At 36.1% G+C, this 20,797-nt stretch overlaps 1 protein-coding gene across 3 annotated transcripts in view; it reads right to left on the bottom strand.

Moving 5' to 3' along the window:
* psme4a (proteasome activator subunit 4a) overlaps positions 1-20,797 on the bottom strand; it is a 167,890-nt gene that overhangs the window by 114,178 nt on the left and 32,915 nt on the right. For 2 of the 3 annotated variants that reach the window (XR_007933556.1, XM_051919347.1), the window contains exons 2-4: positions 10,398-10,538; positions 8,180-8,296; positions 3,879-3,938 (exon numbers count right to left, since the gene is read on the bottom strand). Coding sequence is in view for 2 of the 3 variants with exons in the window: in XM_051919347.1 (XP_051775307.1) it covers positions 3,879-3,938; positions 8,180-8,296; positions 10,398-10,538 (318 nt within the window). In the remaining variant the exon portion in view is untranslated. The remainder of the gene's footprint in view (positions 1-3,878; positions 3,939-8,179; positions 8,297-10,397; positions 10,539-20,797) is intronic. The other variant, XM_028821016.2, reaches the window with a different exon arrangement.

Here is a 20,797-nt window from a genome sequence, read left to right as displayed (position 1 = left end):
TGCTAGGAATATAAGTAAAAAGCTGGTTAAGTTTGCAGATGATACCAAGATAGCTGGATTAGCAGATAATTTGGAATCCGTTTTATCATTACAGAAGGACTTGAATAGCATACAGGCTTGGGAAGATTTGTGGCAGATGAAATTTAATGTCAGTAAATGTAAAGTATTATAATTAGGAAGTAAAAATGTTAGATTTGAATACACAATGGTCGGTCAGAAAAGCAAGAGTACACCTTATGAAAAGGATTTAGGAGTAATAGTGGACTCTAAGCTATCAACTTCCTGGCAGTGTTCAGAAACCATTAAGAAGGCAAACAGAATGTTAGGTTATAAAGCACGATGTGTGGAGTACAAGTCCAAGGAGGTTATGCTTAAGCTTTATAATGCACTGGTGAGGCCTCATCTGGAGTACTGTGTGCAGTTTTGGTCTCCAGGCTACAAAAAGAACATAGCAGGACTAGAAAAGGTCCAGAGAAGAGCAACTAAGCTGATTCCAGGGCTACAGGGGTTGAATTATGAGGAACGATTAAAAGAGCTGAGCCTATACAGTTTAAGCAAAAGAAGATTAAGAGGTGACATGATTGAAGTGTTTAAAATTATGAAGGGAATTAGTACAGTGGATCAAGACTGTTATTTTAAAATTAGTTCTTCAGGAACACGGGGACACAGTTGGAAACTTGTAAATTTCACACAAACATTAAGATGTTTTTCTTTACACAAAGAATGATAGACACTTGGAATAAGCTACCAAGTAGTGTGGTAGACAGTTAAGACTTTAGGGACTTTCAAAACTGGACTTGATGTTTTTTTGGAAGAAATAAGTGGATAGGACTGACAAGCTTTGTTGGGTTGAATGGCCTGTTCTTCTCTAGATTGTTCTAATGTTCTAATACATAAATATGTAACATCTGACAATTTTCCTTAATAAATAAATGAACAAGTGTAGTGTTTTGTGTCATTTGTTTGGGTTCTCTTTATCTAATTTTAGTAACTACAGTACTGCGCAAAAGTTTTAGGCAGGTGTGAAAAAATGCTGTAAACAAACAATGCTTTCAAAAATGGAAGTGTCAATCATTTATTTTCATCAATCAACAAAATGAAGTGAATGAACAAAAGAGAAATCTAAATCAAATCAGTATTTGGTGTGACCGCCCTTTGCCTTCAAAACAGCATCAATTCTTCTAGGTACACTTGCACACAGTTTTTGAAGGAACTCGGCTGGTAGGTTGTTCCAAACATCTTGGAGAACTAACCACAGATCTTCTGAAGATGTAGGCTTCCTCACATCCTTCTGTCTCTTCATGTAATCCCAGACACACTCGATGATGTTGAGATCAGGGCTCTGTGAGGGCCATACCATCACTTCCAGGACTTCTTGTTCTTCTTTACACTGAAGATAGTTCTTAATGACTTTGGCTGTATGTTTGGGGTCGTTGTCCTGCTGCAGAATAAATTTGGGGCCAATCATACGCCTCCCTGATGGTATTGCATGATGGATAAGTATCTGCCTGTATTTCTCAGCATTGAGAACTCCATTAATCCTGACCAAATCTCCAACTCCATTTGCAGAAATGCAGCCCCAAACTTTCAAGGAACCTCCGCCATGCTTCACTGTTGCCTGCAGACACTCATTATTGTACCGCTCTCCAGCCCTTTGACGAACAAACTGCCTTCTGCTACAGCCAAATATTTCAAATTTTGACTCATCAGTCCAGAGCACCTGCTGCCATTTTTCTGCACCCCAGTTCCTTTGTTTTTGTGCATACTTGAGTCGCCTGGCCTTGTTTCCATGTCGGAGGTATGGCTTTTTGGCTGCAACTCTTCCATGAAGACCACTTCTGGCCAGACTTCTCCGGACAGTAGATGGGTGTACCTGGGTCCCACTGGTTTCTGCCAGTTCTGAGCTGATAGCACTTCTGGACATCTTCCAATTTCGAAGGGTAATAAGCTTGATGTGTCTTTCATCTGCTGCACTAAGTTTCCTTGGCCAACCACTGTGTCTACGATCCTCAACGTTGCCCGTTTCTTTGTGCTTCTTCAAAAGAGCTTGAACAGCACATATTGAAACCCCAGTCTGCTTTGAAATCTTTGTCTGGGAGAGAACTTGCTGATGCAGTATAACTACCTTGTGTCTTGCCATGACATGAAACTGTCTTCCACAACCTCACCTTGGTAGCAGAGTCTGGCTGTTCCTCACCCAGTTTTAAGCCTCCTACACAGCTGTTTCTGTTTCAGTTAATGACTGTGTTTCAACCTACGTGTGACACTGATGATCATTAGCACCTGTTTGGTATAATTGGTTGATCATACACCTGACTATAATCCTACAAAATCCCTGACTTTGTGCAAGTGTACCTATACGAATCGATGCTGGTTTGAAGGCAAAAGGTAGTAACACCAAATATTGATTTGATTTAGATTTTTCTTTTGTTCGCTCACTTTGCATTTGGTAAATTGATAACAATAAACAATCATTATTTATATTTCTGAAAGCATTCTTTGTTTACAGCATTTTTCCACACCTGCCTAAAACTTTTGCACAGTACTGTATTATCAAATTTATTCAGAAATGGAGAACATTTTAAAGGGTTCAAAAAACATTCAGGCACCATGTAAAAAAAACAAAACATACAGGCTGTTAAAATCTATGTAAATTTGTAACTACACATATAATTACAGTGGGAATGTATTACACTATAAATTTAAACTTTCTTTCTGTTTTATAATTTCTTTTGTATTCCATTATGCAGCTCCACCTCTTATATAGCCTGAGCATGTTTATAATCTGTATTACAGTGTCAAGGGAAGCTTGAGATTATTTTGGTAACATGATGTGCAAGTCACAAACTATACTTGGATGGAATGATAGCCTGCCATAAGGCAAGCTTTAAATAAATAAAACTGCACAATCATCGTTGAAGGCATGAAAAGTAAGGAATTGAAGAAAACTAAAAAATATTTCCTGATTTCAGGTACAATTAAAAAATAACTTATCTGTATCTGGGGGCTTCACAGCACTGTGGCTACTGTTATTGCGCCACAGATCCAGCATGCCATGTTTGTGTACTTTGTGGAATGCATCCATTCTCTCTGTGTACACATAGGCTTCCTTTTGGGTACAACAGTTGTACTTCGACATCCCCAAAAACATGCAGACTAACTTAACTGGCGATAATAAACTGTTCCCCGTGTACATGGGTGTGGGTGTGTGTGTGTACGTGTGTCATGCAATGAACTGGCTTTTTTGAAGACTGTTTCCTTGTGTGCTCCCAGTGTTACCAGGAAAGATTGTACATTAAATGCATCACTTTTTATTTTTAAAAAAATTTTTTTTTACTAAGTTTATTAAATGGCCAGTATTCTGAAGAATAGTAGAGTCAACAGCTAATTTAATATGTCTTAAAGTAGCTAAAAAAAAGCATATTTAAAAATCCAATTCAAGTCCAAAAAACTAATAAAATAACTTCAGAAATATATGCTCAGGTAACTAAAAACGCATCATGTGATTCTGTTAAGAGTAGAATCGAGTGCTAACACCACTTTCAAGCTCTCTTAACACTGGTAAATTTTACATGTGATTAATTCAAACAATTGCTGCACTAGTAACAGACTGCTCACCTATCAAAAACACCTTATATTTTGTAATTCAATTAAACTAATTAACTGCAGTGTTACGATTTCTCTCTATTAATGAATAATTATCACTTTACATACATATACAAGGAAAAGGTAGAGCTTTTTAGAATACTTTTGCATGTTTACCAGCACGTGCACACACAAAAAAATAGGGTAGCGAAACGGAGGAAAAAAACAAACAAAAAAAAAAAACACGCACACACATAAAAGTGCCCGAAGGAAATAAATTTTTTTTCTCTTACCACCTTTGCAAAACATTTAGAACAAAAGTTTTACAGGAAGATGAATCTGGTCTGTTGCAACTAAACATGGAAGAAAAAAATGGACAAAACAACACAAATGCCAAAGTTCAGTATTTAATGTGATATGAAAGATAGAACAAGACAAAGAAAATCAAATCTAAACTACTACCCAAAGGCGGTTATGAACTACAGTATACGGATGCATGATGTTCTTAAAGTAAAGAAGCACTATACAGAAATCCTCTACTGTGTGCAAATTGTTCTCATAGGAGTTGTATACAGCATGCCATACCTAATTTTAACATTACTGTCAGTTTTAAAACCAAAGTCATATTTACGTAAGTTTTTAAAGAATAAACATAATAGATTAGATGTCTTGCAAAGTTTCCATTTGTGCTTTGTCATTAATGCATTACGAATAGAAGACTAGATATTTTTTAGACTCACCCAGTTTCTTAAACATAAACCAATCCCTTGCTTTTAAAACATATTTGAATTAGAAAACTCACTAAACTTCTCAGCTACAGGAGACCAATTATCAAGGTCAGTTACTCCACCTTTACAGAGGCACATTTAACAGAATCCCTACTTACAACAAAAACTGGAATTTCATCTTGCAAGTCACTGATGAGAATACACATACTGTACGCAAGCTATAAACATGCTTTAAAAAACACTCAACAATGACAATTGTCCACCACTTGTTTAATTAGATGATTATACAATTAAACTGTTCAGATTAGAATGCAGAATACAGTAACACTGAAGATCGTTAATCCAAGTATAAATGAAGAAGTGGACTTGTACACATTAAGTAAACAATGGCAATGTATTGAAAACATCATACAAGGTGTGACTGAATTACATACCCATGAAATACATGAACTAGTACCAATAGTCTTATAGTCAATGAATGCATTACTAAATATAATAATATTTTAGACCAACCATAAGATGATCAAAATGTTTTTCACATTAGACAGCAATCCCAGGTGTATTTTAATACTGTAGCTACTGCAATAAAAATATTTTCCAATAGAAACAGCCTCCTTTCTCATGACCAAATAAACAAAAAAGGAATCATTCAAAACCTTTTCAAATAAAATAGCAGTACAAACGTTTTTTTTTTTAATTATCACACTTTTTAAGAGTATTTTTCCACCAGAAATGACACCTTTTTGATCCCTGGCAAATGGTGAGCAGGTTTTATCAGGGGCTTATCATTCATCATGCCACTTTTTTCCTGAAACCATCCTCTGGCACATAACAATTTATCGAACACTGTCTGCACATTAAGTCTTTATAAACACTTGGCATTTCTGATTGTGGCAATGTATTGTGTTTTAAAATATGTCTGCATAATGTATGCATTGAAACATGTTGACTTTCTACTCATAATCATGATAGCTATATGTGACCCACAACCATCTTTTTCAACACAAAATGTTAACAATTCCAGATGAAGCAGACTGACTACCTTCAGGAAGTATCTGGATAAAATATTGGAACAATTTAGCTTTAAACTAAACAAACAGGCCTGATGGACTGAATGGTCTCCTCTCCCTTGTCAAAATTCTTATGTTCTAACATGGCACAAAATCTACCATACATAACACTTACTTTTATAAAACTTATTAGATTCTCTGATTGTAAAGATTAACAACAAAACAAATACATTTTGCATTTTTCAATCAAATTAAAAAAAAAAATCTGCCTCAAGAATTCCAACGCACAGTCTGTGTTGAGCTTTGTATTTTTCCCAGTTTCTGGGAGGGTTTCTACACCACAGCCTTCCATTTACACCCAAGTTTCAGGTTAAAGTGACCAACAGCCCTGTATTGGTTTAGCATGAATAAGTCTGGTCGTGTGTGTGCCCCCTGTTAAGAACTGAAGCACTATCAAGGGAAGCTTCTGCCAATTACATAAATTAAACATAAAAAATATTTCAGTTATATAGCTTTTTATTGCCCATCTTGATTTTTTATTTAAATAATTTCACAACAGGATATTTATATTTAAATTAAGAGTAATACAAAATCATGTTTAAACTGAAACAGAAGAAAAAGAAGATCATAGTACTGTATATTAAATCATTTGCACAGTTCAGCTAAACTATCCACCCTTCGGTTCTAAATATGACACCAGTCTATTGCAGGACTCATTTAAGATAAAGCACTGTCATTCATACAAAATCTATTTAGATTTGTTAATTAATGGGCATTACCAGTCGATCTATGTTCCTACCCTCACCTATGGTCATGAGCTATGGGTAGTGACCGAAAGAACGAGATCGCGAATACAAGCGGCTGAAATGAGTTTCCTCCGCAGGGTGTCTGGGCTTTCCCTTAAAGATAGGGTGAGAAGCTCAGTCATCCGGGAGGGGCTCAGAGTAGAGCCGCTGCTCCTCCGCATCGAGAGGAGTCAGATGAGTTGGCTCGGGCATCTGATCAGGATGCCTCCTGGACGCCTCCCTGGTGAGGTGTTCCGGGCACGTCCAACCGGGAGGAGGCCCCGGGGAAGACCCAGGACACGCTGGAGGGACTATGTCTCTCGACTGGCCTGGGAACGCCTTGGGATTCTCCCGGAAGAGCTAGAAGAAGTGGCCGGGGAGAGGGAAGTCTGGGCATCTTTGCTCAAGCTGCTGCCCCCTCGACCCGACCTCGGATAAGCGGGAGACAATGGATGGATGGATGGAATTAATGGGCAACCACAGTAACCAATAAGAAAACCAACCAACCAACATAAACACAAGGATAATCTGCCAACACAGACAGTGTATCTGCATGCAGCTGCTCAAAACTAAAATGTTATTTTATTATAACTGCATATTCCATATACAAATAATGCTTGTTATTCATATGCACTAAGAAATTTAAAATAATAAACTTGAAAAGCAAAGTTCAGTTTGATTTCTCCAAGTAATAGTACAGAAGAGCAAATGTAAAAGAAAACAAAAAATGAATATTACAAAAAATGGTGCAGAGCACTATCAAGCCAACAGATTTGACATAAAATGGTTAAGATTTCTTACTAGACTGCTTGTAGATATGATGAAACAGAAATGGGGGAATACAAATATACAAAAATTATTTATAATTAGGTCAACTACAGCTTGATCAAATCATGCCCACTAGAACATTCTGTCCTTCATCTATATTCTATTGGGAGGAGAAGCTATGACTAGTAAAAAGTGGTGCTTACTTAATGCTTGTTCTGTATGGAGGTATATTTGGGGGGTGGGGAGAGCATGCTAGGAAAGGTTTGTATTCTGGAAACAGATGCCTTAACTACAAAAATCCCCTTTCCTCCAACCAAAGCAAGTATTACGCAGAAGCTCAAACTCTGTTTTACAGTGACATTTTTTATTGGCTGTATAGAAGTCATTGGCATGAAATAGCATGTTTAATAATTCTGTAGACTTATAAGCCATATGAAATGCTTTAAGTACAAAATAGGATCTTGAATTCAAATTTATTTTAATGTTTTTTAAGACATTTTCCATTATCTGGACTTTGCACTACGTAATACTGACCTTGTTCAAACCAAATCCAATCAGTCGTAAGTTGTGAAAATGTGACTGGTTTCAAGAGGACTTTTAATGATCTATTAGTTTGAGGAACATTGGCTAGACCATGCTGAATATGTGACTGAGATTGTTATTTTTTGTTTCACCAAAGTAGTATCAACATCCCTGGCTTCATCAATGTAAATGAAATCAATTCTTGTAAATCTTACTCTAATAAATTGTTTACCAACTCAGAACATGGTTAACAGTAGTGGAAAAGCTGACTATATGAAGGATAACAGGGACTATTAAATCTGTTTCGATGAAAGACTAAAAAATCTTAAACCAAGAAAAATCTGATTCAGGACCTTTGCGTATATTTGGCTGTGTTTACTTTATTGCAGTTTTTGTAAAGATGTGTTACCTTTGTGAAAAAAACTTGAGTATCTTGTAAAGTATCCTACCAGTCAACAACTTTCACATATGTATGTATTTGCTTATTTATTTAACACAACCTAGCTTTTATAATTATTTAAATCATGAAAAAGATTAAATAAAAAATATCTGAACTGATCAAATGGATTACAGAACAACTTAAAAAATTGCAGGAAGGTTGATTAATTAATAAAGATTTCTAGCACACCATTTTCTACCCTGGGCACATGCAGATTTGGGAATCTGAGGTTGAAAATATTCATGCAATAGATCACCATGCCAAACACTATACTATTTAAATTCATAAGTTCCCAGAGAGAAAGGAATTCTGTTATGTAAAATTAAAGCACAAAATACATACTTTGGAAACCAGTTCAGCCCAAGATGTTCAGTTTTAGAATAGAGAATCCTTTCTAACATTTCATATAGGGGAAACCATGGCAGCTCCAAATCTTCCCTTGAAAGAAGTTCTTTTTTTCTAAAATAAAAAATAAAATTAACTTTAGGTCCATTTAGTCATATGTTCATCCTAACTCAAAATAATACTAAATAATCATAATTAAGAAAATACCCTAGAACAAAGGCATTATCAAATCTGAAGTTCACTAAAAGTCAAAGTCAAGTAAATCTCTTATTTGAAATCACAGGGTAGGTGGTAGAAAAAATTACACTGAGTGCACCCACCACTATGACAGGTGTAAAATTACTGCAGATTTATAGCAATGTTTCAAGCCTTATACAAACTGCAAAAAATATTTTAGGAGAATAGGACAAACAGAGAAAACAAAAACAAAGCATGACCCTAAAAAATACTGTATACAGACACCCCTTGGTTTCCACATAGTATTGTTTTCAGGAACCTCTGCAGATACCAAAATCTACGGATGCTTAAGTCCCCTGTACAAAATGGAATATTACTTGCATATAACCTAAGCACACCCTCCCATATAGTTTAAATGATCCCTAGATTATTTGTAGTAGAACTAGTAGCACTAACAATTCCATGAATTTTAGCTTCTTTCTGCTATATTGTGAAAGCAACATGCTACTTTTCAAAAGCTTTAAGATTTTTATTTTCTTGTTGAGAGATAGCACTTTACACTCCTTCTTAAGGCCCATTTATATTCAGGCACAAGCATCTGCAGGCACAGTCTATTTATAGTTCAAGTGTTCGGTGTTTGGGTACTGTGTGTTTACAGAATTCTGCCGCCAAAACAAGTTTTTTCTTTGCCATTACATATCGATTTCGCAGGTAATTACATTCCTGCCTACACAAAGTTTTCAATTTTGCCCAGGGTGTGGGTGATTTGTCACCATGAATCTGTGTATTACTTTTAATTTTGAATTGTGTAAGTAAGGGTAGTGATATTTCATACAACTGTTCCTCCAATTAATGTATGTTTTCTTGCCTAGTGTCTGCTTAGACAAAGCGCACGGGCTGCGCAGTTAACAAAATCCTGCATGCACATAGTTGCGAACATGAGGATCCACGTGCCAGGACTGATGACAAAATTTATGTCACAATCACCCTAGTGGACCCTTGAAGCAATGAAGATTCACCAAGTATAAACAGGCCTTTAGTGTTTGAGCTCACACAGATTAAATCCCTGCAGTTTGTATACACCACCCATCGTTACTACCAATTGGATGGTTTAGTGAGGTCCTCAGACTGGCACTGCTGTTATTGCTCACAGACAATCAAACTTGACTACAGATAAGGTAAAAATTATAACAACATTTATGCAGTTGACACAGTGGAAGGATAATTTCTGAGCCTTCAGAAGTGAGTGTAGAGGGCCGACGCATTTTCTCAACCCTATCACCTCCTGCTGGTGTCTACACATCACTTCATTCGCATGGATTTAGCATAGTACTTGGTGCTCAGCAAGCTCTAGCTTTGCCTTTTAAAACTTTGCAGATATTTTTGTTCTAAAATATTTTCAATCGGTGTTTGGCTGAATCCATAGATCAGGAACGCACAGATAAGAGGTCTGACTGTATAATACAAGCATAAAAAATAAGAAAGAAATTAACAGATGACCATGCATGTTGGTTCAACAAGAACACGTTTTTTAACAATTGGTGATGTAGTTAACAGAATTTGGGCAAAACCCTTTACAAAAACAGAAACTGCTAAGCTTACAGTTCCTGGGTCCCAAAAACAAATTGTATAAAAGCAGTCAAAAAAGGTCAGACACAACATGAATGCTATCACCTTTGCATAGATACAATAAAACAACATGATATAACTAACCTTACTTTATTAATTTTAACTTGAACTATTCTCATCCTCACATTCAAAAAGGAACGCAAGTTACATTAGTTGCTGATCACATATTTGTGCCATATGAGTGAGTGCAAGTGTGGGCAACTCAGTGAGAGATAGTTCCAATGGATTGATACCCTATGCAGTACTGTTTTCACTTTGCATCTATTGTTGCTAAGAAAGGTTCTAGTCCCCTAAATCCTAAATTGGACAAAGTAGGTTTCAGAATGTCATATTTTATGTACCCAACTGATGTGTAATAGTACTTGTAAACCCCTTTTTTCATTCCAATGAAAAATAAGGTCATACTTACTTAAGTAAATTGACCAACAGACGTGCAAATCCTTGCATCATACTAATTTCCAGTTTGGGAATGGTCACTAATTCATATAGCAGCTTAATAAACAATATATGATCTTCTTTGCTAAATTTTCTTCCATGAAGTCGAATATACCTGAAAAATAAGCAGACAAGAGTTAGACTATCCAGCTCATATATTTTAAGCTTTGTACAATATTTGATACAACATAACAACACATTCTCAAAGTTCTTAATTCAATTCAGGGCTTCAGGTAGTTAGACCTTTGAGTGTAAGGCATGAAAAAGTCTTGGACAGGGTGCTTATTCATTGCAGGGCCACTCAGTCTCCCACCCACAATTTCAATGACCATCTAACAGGGCCGGTGGCATCTAGTCTTGAAACAAATTAAATTAATTTATTAAATTGATTTAATTTTTCAAAGAGGGCACCCATGGTGTGGTGGCTCTGAGGCTAGGGATCTGCACTGGCAATCGGAAGGTTGCTGGTTCGAATCCCGTAAATGCCAATAGAGACTCTGCTCTGTTGGGCCCTTAAGCAAGGCCCTTAACCTGCAATTGCTGAGCGCTTTGAGTAGTGAGAAAAGCGCTATATAAATGCAAAGAATTATTATTATATTGTTTACTTTCACGTAGTGTTCCTATTTAAATACTGACATTTATGTCAGTTTAAGGTGACCTCAGGAACATAACTTGAGGGAGAATATTTTGTAGTATGTCTCAATATCAACAAATGTTCCTCAAACCCATGAATTCCAAGATCATGACGCAAAGGAGAAGTTAATTTTCACCCCAAAGAGAATAAAAATTCAGGTAAGAAATGCATGATGTGCCAGATACTCTTCTCTGCCTCCTGCCGAGAAAACAAGCAACAAATTGGCCTAAGAACCAATTAGGGTCAGAAATGTACTGGAAGTACTCGGAACCTTAAAAAACAAGGTCAACATGTGAATCTTTAACTGTAAGATTGAATAGTAAAAAAAGATTAAGGGAGAAACAGAAGAGCTGCCAAAAGAGAAGTTCCGTTCAAACACAGGAACCATTGCAAAACCACAAGGACAACTTTTTACCTTAAATTAACTTTTGAACTATGATATACTGTCAAAGCAGTAACCCTGCCTTGAAATAATTCACTAACAAAAGTACATATATACTTTTTAAAATAATTATATAGTTATAGCAAACATGTAACTTTTGGTTAACTGTAATTGAAGAAAGAATAAGGGAATGTAATTAAAAGTGTTAAAAAGTAAATTTCCTTTCAGTGATCCCTCCTCAATCGCGGGGGTTGCGTTCCAGAACCCCCTGCAAAAGGTGAAAATCCACGAAGTAGAAAACCATATGTTTATATGTTTATTTTTAAATCTGGGTCACAGATTTGCACAGAAACACAGGAGGTTGTAGAGAGACAGGAACTTTATTCAAACACTGCAAACAAACATTTGTTTCTTTTTCATAAGTTTAAACGTGCTCCATGACAAGACAGAATTAAAAGAATGCAAACATATCTTCCTCTTCAAAGGACTGCGCGTCAGGAGCAGAGAGAGAGAGAGAGAAGCAAACAATCAGAAATCAATAGGTGCTTTTTGGGCTTTTAAGTATGCGAAGCACCGTGCGGGAAGCATGTCGCTTGACAAAGCAGCTGCAAGGAAGGGAGAAATGTGAAGGTAGTCTTTCAGCATTTTTTAGACGAGCATCCGTATCCTCTAGGGGTGCGAACAGACCCCCTGCTCACACCCTCTCTGTCAGGAGCAGAGAATGTCAGAGCAAGAGAGATAGAGAGAAAAGCAAACAATCAAAAATCAATAAGTCCTGTTTAAGTATGTGAAGCACCCTGTGGGAAGCATATCGCGTAACGAAGTAACCACAAGTAAGCCCAGCAAGGAAGGAAGCAATGTGAAGGTAGTCTTTCAGCGTTTTTTGAGGAGCGGCCGTATCCTCTAGAGGTGCGAACAGCCCCCATGCTCACAATATATTTGAGGAGTTTTATTTAATACGTAATACGTGCTCTGGTTGGGTAGCTTCTCAGCCATCTGCCAATAGCATCCCTTGTATGAAATCAGCTGGGCAAACCAACTGAGGAAGCATGTACCAGAAATTAAAAGACCCATTGTCCACTGAAACCCAAGAACCAGCGAAAAATCCGCGATATATATTTAAATTTGCTTGCATATAAAATCCGCGATAGAGTGAAGCCGCGAAAGTCGAAGCGTGATATAGCGAGGGATTACTGTATATGATTATCTACTGTATGTCATATGTTAAAATTATTAAAGGAAGTAGTGAATCGCCTCAAAACAGAAAGACATTTTGATGCTAAAGATAGGGGAGGGTCAGCACCATTTTAAGTGGCATGCTGTTATAGTCCTGTGCCAAGGAGTATTTAGGAGATACAAAAAAAATGGAAAAGGGCAGACTAAAAGGAAGGCTTTTATCTTGAATTATTGTTAAGACCATTACTTTTGCTACTTATATTTTAACTGTACTGAGTCCAGTATTATACAGCATCTTCTATTATTCCCATTTACTCTTTCATTATTGTATTTGCTTTCTGCATAAGTAAGTAAAATAAAACTTTTATAATATAAATTTAATGTAGAATGTTGTTTTTTTTTTTGGCTCTAGAGTGTTGGGTTTGGGGTGGTTGTTGGTTTTATTGTGTATAACAGGTAATCAAATATGTTAAAGCACCATCACTAGAAGGTGCTAGGTCCAGAAATCTGGAACTGCGGGGTGAACCTTAAAGACCCTAAAATTACCACTGGATACTAATTTCTCACATCTTAGCATGGGAAAGAAAGACGGATAACATGTTTGTCCCATAAGACCTAACTCAAAACACTCCTGCAATAACGCAATTCAAGATTCAACTGCTATCTGTGAATACTTACATGAGAGAGGTTTCAGTTTTTAATTTTCTCAAAGATTGATAAACCTTTCTGAAAACATGTTTTCATTTTGTCTTTATAGGTTGTTGAGTGCAGATTGATGGGCAAAAATTGAAAAGATATCCATTTAAATTTAAATTTACAACACAATAAAGTGCACAGAAAGTGAAGGAGTCTGAATACATTTTACATCCACTCAATACTTTGTATGACTGGGTTAGAAACCAATGAAAGTTATATAGTTACTACTAGTGCTGGGCGGTATACCGGTTCATACCGAAAACCGTTTTAAATTTTTTTTATGATATGGATTTTTCTTATACCGCAACACCGGTTTAAATTGCCTAAACGACGTTCGGAACGTGGCGCAGCGGGAAACTTTTCAAGTGGGGACATTTTTCACTGCTACACCGCTAAAAACAGATTTGTTGCACTAGGGCTCTTTTTCACTGCTACACCACCAAATAGTGGGCGGTAGCATAGGTATGCCGCGGTGAAAATGGACAGAGAGCTGAAAAAAATGAGTCACATCTGTCGCATGGAGATGCTTTAGTTTTAAAAGGTCAGATGTATAAATACTGTTTCTATACTACTGGATAATACTGCAAGCCAAGTTGTACTTTTATTTGTTTTTAATACAGTGTAATGTACCTGGGTACTGTGTAATATTGTGACGACATGTTGACTTTATTCTCGTACTTTGTCATTAAAGTAGAACATCGTAAACTAAACTTCATCGTAAAATGAATATTTAATTTACTAGATTTTCTCAAACCCCGTCATAAGTTATATAGCACATTAAATGCTTTGTGTTAAGTGTTCCCCGAGCTTCTTAAACTGACTTCCTCTGCACTAAGAGGAGGCACCGGCACCAGCAGCGATCGCTGCACAGAATCCATTCACATGATATTCATGCTCTCTGAACATTTAGAATGCCAAGATAAATACTTGATATAAATAAATACTTGATATAAATTCTAAATTTTCAGAGAGCAGGAATATCTGGGACAACTGGGTCGGGGAACACAACACAAAGCATTTAATGTGCTACATTAACTTATGACGGGGTTTGAGAAAATCTAGTAAATTAAACAATGATTTTAGGATGAAGTTTAGTTTACGACATTCTACTTTAATTATAAAGTAAACTATGAGAATAGAGTGGAAATGTCGACTTTATTCTCGACGTATAGTTTTTTTTTTTTTTCTTCCCTGTGTCCCTAATACGATTCCGTAGGGCTATACTACAAATACAATTATAAATGCAAGTTACAGTTGTATTATTTATGTATATAGCTTAGCTTGAAGCAAGGTCCATATTAATGCAGTTTGCCTAAATGATAGTTCAGTTGGTAAAGATGTCATAATAATAATAATACATTTTATTTATATAGCGCCTTTCCCATGCCCAAGGCACTTACAGAATATAATAAAGAACTGCAGCGTATACAGTATATAGCATTGTACAAACCAGATAAATAAATAAAGAAGATTAAGATAGTGAATTCTGTCATCACCAAGATTGCACTTGTTTTATTTTATTTTAATTTGGTGAATACTGTGTAATGCACCTGGGCTTTTGAAGCCTTGAAGTAATAGTGCAACTATTAGTAATAATACAGTTATTTATTTTATTGTTATTATTTATTAGTTTAAATATTATGCAGTTTAATGATGGTAAAGTTGTTTAAAAAGTCACTTTAACGTGTCTGTGGACAGAGATTGTTAACATTAACAGAAAGTGTAGTTGTTTTACAAAAAAATATTTATTTATTCCTTTTCTAGAACATGTTCAGTGCAATACAACTTTTGACAAGCACTTCTGGATATTTTCCTAAGTCTAAATACCTCTTTGGATTGTTGAAAATATGTTGTCAAAATTATAATTTAAGTTTTTGCAAAATTTTTTAAATGAAAAGGTTCTATATTTTGACTGCATCTGTCATGCAATGTGATTTCCTTCTCTTCATTAGTGCCACCCCCTTGAAAACTATCACTTTATGGGGCAATGCAAACCTGTATTAATACTTGTGTGCACATTAAAATGTTTTTTTTTGTACAATGTACAATACTCTTGACAGTGGAATAGGTTATTCTTAGCCAGTAATTGCAGTGGAAAATGTGTTTAACATCCACTCATGCATGGGAAAAAAATACCGTCAAATACCGTGAAACCGGGATAATTTAGAAAAATACCGTGATATAGAATTTTGGTCATACCGCCCACCCCTAGTTACTACTCTACAAGATTGTAAAAGGAATCAGTAAAGCCAAAATTAACAATTATGCACTACTAATTCACTCAATGGGCATTAAATCAACCAACTAGCAATCAAAACTAAAGGATTTCAACTGTTAACACAAGATTGGTAACCTGGTTTATTAAGTATCTATCAAATAATGACAGCTGAATTCGTGCTCTGCCATTCATTGTTAAGACTAGGGCTGGGAAATATACAGTGGAACCTCGGTTTGCGAGTATAATTCGTTCCGGAAACGTGCTCACAGTCCAAAGCACTCGTATATCAAAATGAATTTCCCCATAAGAAATAATGGAAACTCAGATGATTCGTTCCACAACCCAAAGCTATTCATATAAAAATGATTAATACAAAATTTAAAGTAAAAATACATAAAACAAATTAACCTGCACTTTACCTTTGAAAAGAATCATGGCTGGTGTGAGTGAGTTTCTAAACTCTTGTGGGATTCCATCCAATGGGACGACACACAGAAGAGCATCCCAAAGCAATCGCAGTCTCCCAGCGCTGTAGCAGTTCGCCATAAAAGCGAATTCGAAAAGATCGCGGACATGCTATAAGCGCCTGCCGTCGATGGGTGATACAAGGAACAAGGAACATTCAACATTATAAATGCTCAGGGCACAGTACTACTTGGCCACAACCCTGCCTGACTGCTGTGTCTGTGTATAGGAGAGTGACAGATCCCGCTACAATAAATAACCGCGCTGTCGCTGTTTCAAGCTGAATAAAGCTGGTGTGGCTAAAGTACTGAGACTCCGCTTCGTGTTTTGGGGTGCCCACAATCCTGCAGCGAGACAGAGAGAGAACCATCAGCTCAGTTGTGATTACATGACATTCAGCAGACAAAGCGTATACACACCACTCGTACTGCAAAACCTTGCTCGTTTGTCAAGTCACAATTTATTAAAAATTTTAGCTCGTCTTGCAAAACACTCGTAAACCAAGTTACTCGCAAACTGTGGTTCCACTGTATTGATATTTAATATTTAAAAAAAAATAAACATGCAAAAGCCAACATTGCAATATTTAACAATTTCATTTGACTGTCCACAACATCTGAAAATTAAATAAAATCTGCAAAGTTTTCACAACTCTTTCTAAGCTTAACTACAACAATGGATATTCAACATATATACGTTGTCTTGCTAATCTCTGACTTTCTCCAATAATCGTAACAGATATTTAACACTAGAATTACCAGAGCCTACGAAAAAACTCATAGATCCGGATAATTGTTGAAACGGAACACACATGAAATGCATGTGTTCCAAATAACGATCTATTATTTCCACTCTAAAACTCCAGCACTTCACTCCCAGATAATCAAGGCAGGAGCAGGGAGAACTTTGTGTATGTTCTGTGGTGGTGGGGGGATGGAATAGCAGGCTGCTTGTCTTTAACGGCACATTTACAGGACAAAAGACGCTGACAGAGAGGTGCGATGGGATTTAAGGTGGGCCGGATCTACGAGTTTTTTCGTAGGTTCTGGTAATTCTAGTGTTAATATACAATTTTACTTTATGACTGGAGTATAGCAATAAGAGTAATAAAATATCACTTAATTAAATAAAAATCTTTGTGATTTTATAATGCTGAATTTTAAGAGGGAGATGTTAGTTGTGTACACCAAGATTGAAAGTGAAAAAAATGTTTCTGCTAGTTGAAAAGGCTCCATTTACCCCAAAATATCACCAGCCCCTTCAGAATTTAGACCATAAGAAATCAACACGATGGGATGTAGAAGCAGTTTCTTATTTACTCTCAGGAGAGGCAGCTGTCTGTGAAATGACAGGTAAAGCTCCCATTTCAGTAAACTAAATATCTTCCTTTAATGCAGTGGGAGTTGTACAAGAAGGTGTTATTTTTTTTACTACCTTCACTGTCAAACTTTAGAATGCTTGCTTTCTTCTTTATATTATAATACGCTTTAAGGGTCAAAACAGACCACCTCCTTTTTTTTCTTTTAGAATAGACAAGCTTTTCTTTTATAGAAATATCCACTACAGATAAACACAAATAAAAAAGCCTTACAACAAAAGCCTTGCCAACAATGGACTATAATTTATAATACATCAGGAAAGATTTACTTAAAATCCACAATAAAAGAACTGCAATGTTTAGTTGCATCTTTGAGTCAACAATTGACAGTCTATCTGGAAGGGCTGCCAGAAGAAAGTTCTTAATGACAATAAAAACAAACAAGGGAAGTTGAATTTTGTATAACACCGTTTTGTTAGAACTATGTGCTGTTTTCAGATCAAACAACAACTGAAGCTGCAATGTCACCAAATTTGTGCTTAACAGAAACTGAGAAACACTACACCTAACATGCTGTTACTTAGAGCAGACCAAATACAGACCACATGTGTGTTATGATTTTTTAATTAAAATTATCAATAAACTACCAAAATTTGTGGAAACCACAACTACATACTGCAATGTTCATTATTTAAATTACCTTATGGTGGTACTCCATTAAAAATTCTCAGCTTTCTTTAAATTAAGCTTGGTATTATAAAAAACAGTTATTTGCCTCAGTTGTAAAGATATGCTTAGAAGCCTGCCCTTTTCATGTTTTTGTAGAATTTTATTTTTTATCTTTTCAGTGGATAGTGGCTTTGTAATGTTTGCATACAACTTTATGTTTGTCCAGATAATGGATGCAGTACTGTTGTTTCAGAGGAAAAGAGAATGTTAATGGAAAAAAAAAAGTTTGGATAGTTTTCAACATTACAGTGTATTTGGTAAACCTTGGTGAATATATGTGTGAAGAGGAGACTTTGTGCTGCAGGTGTGACAGGTCAAGTGGAAGTAAGAAAGTCATTTCTTGAAGGACAAAAATAGGGAACTGAAATACAATGGAGTACCGCAGACTAGACAAGGTCTCTTCTTCACAGCAGAAACCGAGACTTGCTTTATCGACCACTGTTAAGCTGTGCATGAAACTGTTGTGCTGTGAAATGCCTATAACACAAGCTGGTGATGTGGTATAGCAGGTCCACAGCTCAGAAAAAAATGTCAGTTTTAAATAAATAATTGGAAGCACTCACAATGGGGAGTGGAGCAGGTGCAAGTAATATGCTAAATGCCATGGATAAGGCGGTGGGGACACAGGCCAAGATTGAAGGGTGTCTGTGCCTGTTGGTTGATGTCCCTCCGTGCTGCGAAGTCTGAGCAGGATAAGCCGGAGAGGTGTTGGTTTTACAAGGGAAGTACCAGGGACTGAATTTTAAAGGAGAATCCTGCGTTGTTTTAATTACATTTTTAATGGATTATTTCTTTGACTGGTTTTAACCTCCACTTTAACTTTTTTGTGAAGTATTTATTTACTGAACTTTTTGGCACAGCACTCACTGAGCACTTTGTTTTTGTTGGATTGTTTTAATAAAAGCACTGAGCACCTTCACACCTTCCCTTTGCTCTTTGTAGTTTGTATGGTGCATTTGCTTGGCTCATCCCTTAGAAACATCGGTGGTGGCGGGTTCAAGAGACTCCTGGTGGGACCTGGTAGCATGGGGCCAACTCACACTAACACAGGTGACCCTAAGAAAAATGTCTTTTGATTGGGTTGTGACTTTGAGTACATCTGGAAACTAGAAGAAACACTGATAAGCAAAGATCTGGCAGATCCAAAGACACTTTGATTTGTTTTGCAATTTCTCTAAATAAAAGGCCTACACTTCTAAGGGTAATAATGCTTTGTCTTATTTCATTTGTTAATTGCCATTTTTTGACATTACCACTGGAATATTGTCCAAGTAGTACTTCAGAGGATGTAACAACAGTCTGTTGACAGACAAAGGGTTTTTAAGTAATCAACAGAGGTTGGGACACCTGTGCATATTGTTTGTTTCAACTTACAAGACCTAATTTATTTTAACTGCAGCAGAACATCTATTAGTTGTTCCCTGAAGAAGCCCCATTTATAATATTCTGAGATTTCTTTTTTTTAGTTTTTGCTAACCTAAACTTTAAATTTAAATCTCTGCCAGTTTATTGCTTACCTTTTCATCATTTTAGGTCATTTATTGCATTTCAACTGATTAAATTTCAAAAGAAACTGGAAAAACTGAGGTGTTCTAAAACGTTTGACTAGTAGTGTACATAAACACATAAATATATATCAATAAGTATATATCTTTGGGAATATCATTCACTTTTTCCTGTTTTTTTTTTGTGTTTGAATACTTCGCCCTTGATTGTACGCAATGCTATTTTCTTCATATAAAATAAATAGATAGATAAATACTTACTCCGGGGTTATTCTACCTGCACTATGCTATTATGAATATTTGGGGGTTTTGAGATCATTCCAGTTTAACACCTTTTTTTGCACAATATAAATACCCATTTTTGAATCAACAAGTTTAACAACTGTCATATCATTTGATAATTCTGTAGTTCTTGCTATTGTTTAATTATATAAAATTAAAAACTTTAATACAGCTAGGAATATTTATATTACAATGGACTATGACTAACATAATTACAAATGTTCTGAAAAGTATGTGTACTTAGTAGGGCTGTCAAATTAGCCAAAAATAAGCTTTAAATATTCAAATTAAAATTAAGTAAATATTCAAATATATTCAAACTTAGGTTAACAATTAAGGACATTTCATGTACGTTTGTGTGTACTTCTTTATACTTTATTATTATGGTAATAGCAGTTACAGCAAGAACAAACACCAACAGTAAAATTTTAAAAAAAATCTAACAGTATTTGGGCCTCCATCATTTAAATATAAGAGCCATTAAAATCCCAAGCATCTCCACTGAAAAACACTGTTATGTTTTTTTCAGTCTAGTACTGGCCGTTCTTGGGACAGCAAGCCACAAAAACAGCCACCAAACAGGTAGCTGAAATCCTTATAAGCCACATGCACTGGCATCATGCTTCATTACATAATTATTTATAGTTTTACTTATTCACCTGCAAATCATGAAGCACTTGTGACACTTTTGAATGGGTACTGCTTGCAACACTCGGCTGGAATCCTGCAGTGCAAATGTATTGTGCCAAACAAGAACAGGCATAGCGGCTTAAGATCAAAAGGAATACATGTTAGTTTATAAGACAGGGACAGGGTGAGAACAGCAAGCAAAGTAACAGACAAAGCAGGAGGCAGGCAGGTCAAAGGTGGACTTATTCTATTATTTTGGAGATGTCCAATGGCCAGTAGCAGGATGCCGTTTATACAGTATCACAGCATTCAGAATGAAATCCAGTCGGCACCTGTGGA

The sequence above is a fragment of the Erpetoichthys calabaricus genome, chromosome 15 (genome assembly GCF_900747795.2).
Source record: "Erpetoichthys calabaricus chromosome 15, fErpCal1.3, whole genome shotgun sequence".
NCBI classification, from domain to species: domain Eukaryota; kingdom Metazoa; phylum Chordata; class Cladistia; order Polypteriformes; family Polypteridae; genus Erpetoichthys; species Erpetoichthys calabaricus.
Note: the sequence above shows the minus strand (reverse complement) of the source record. Positions and strands in the feature narration are given on the sequence as shown.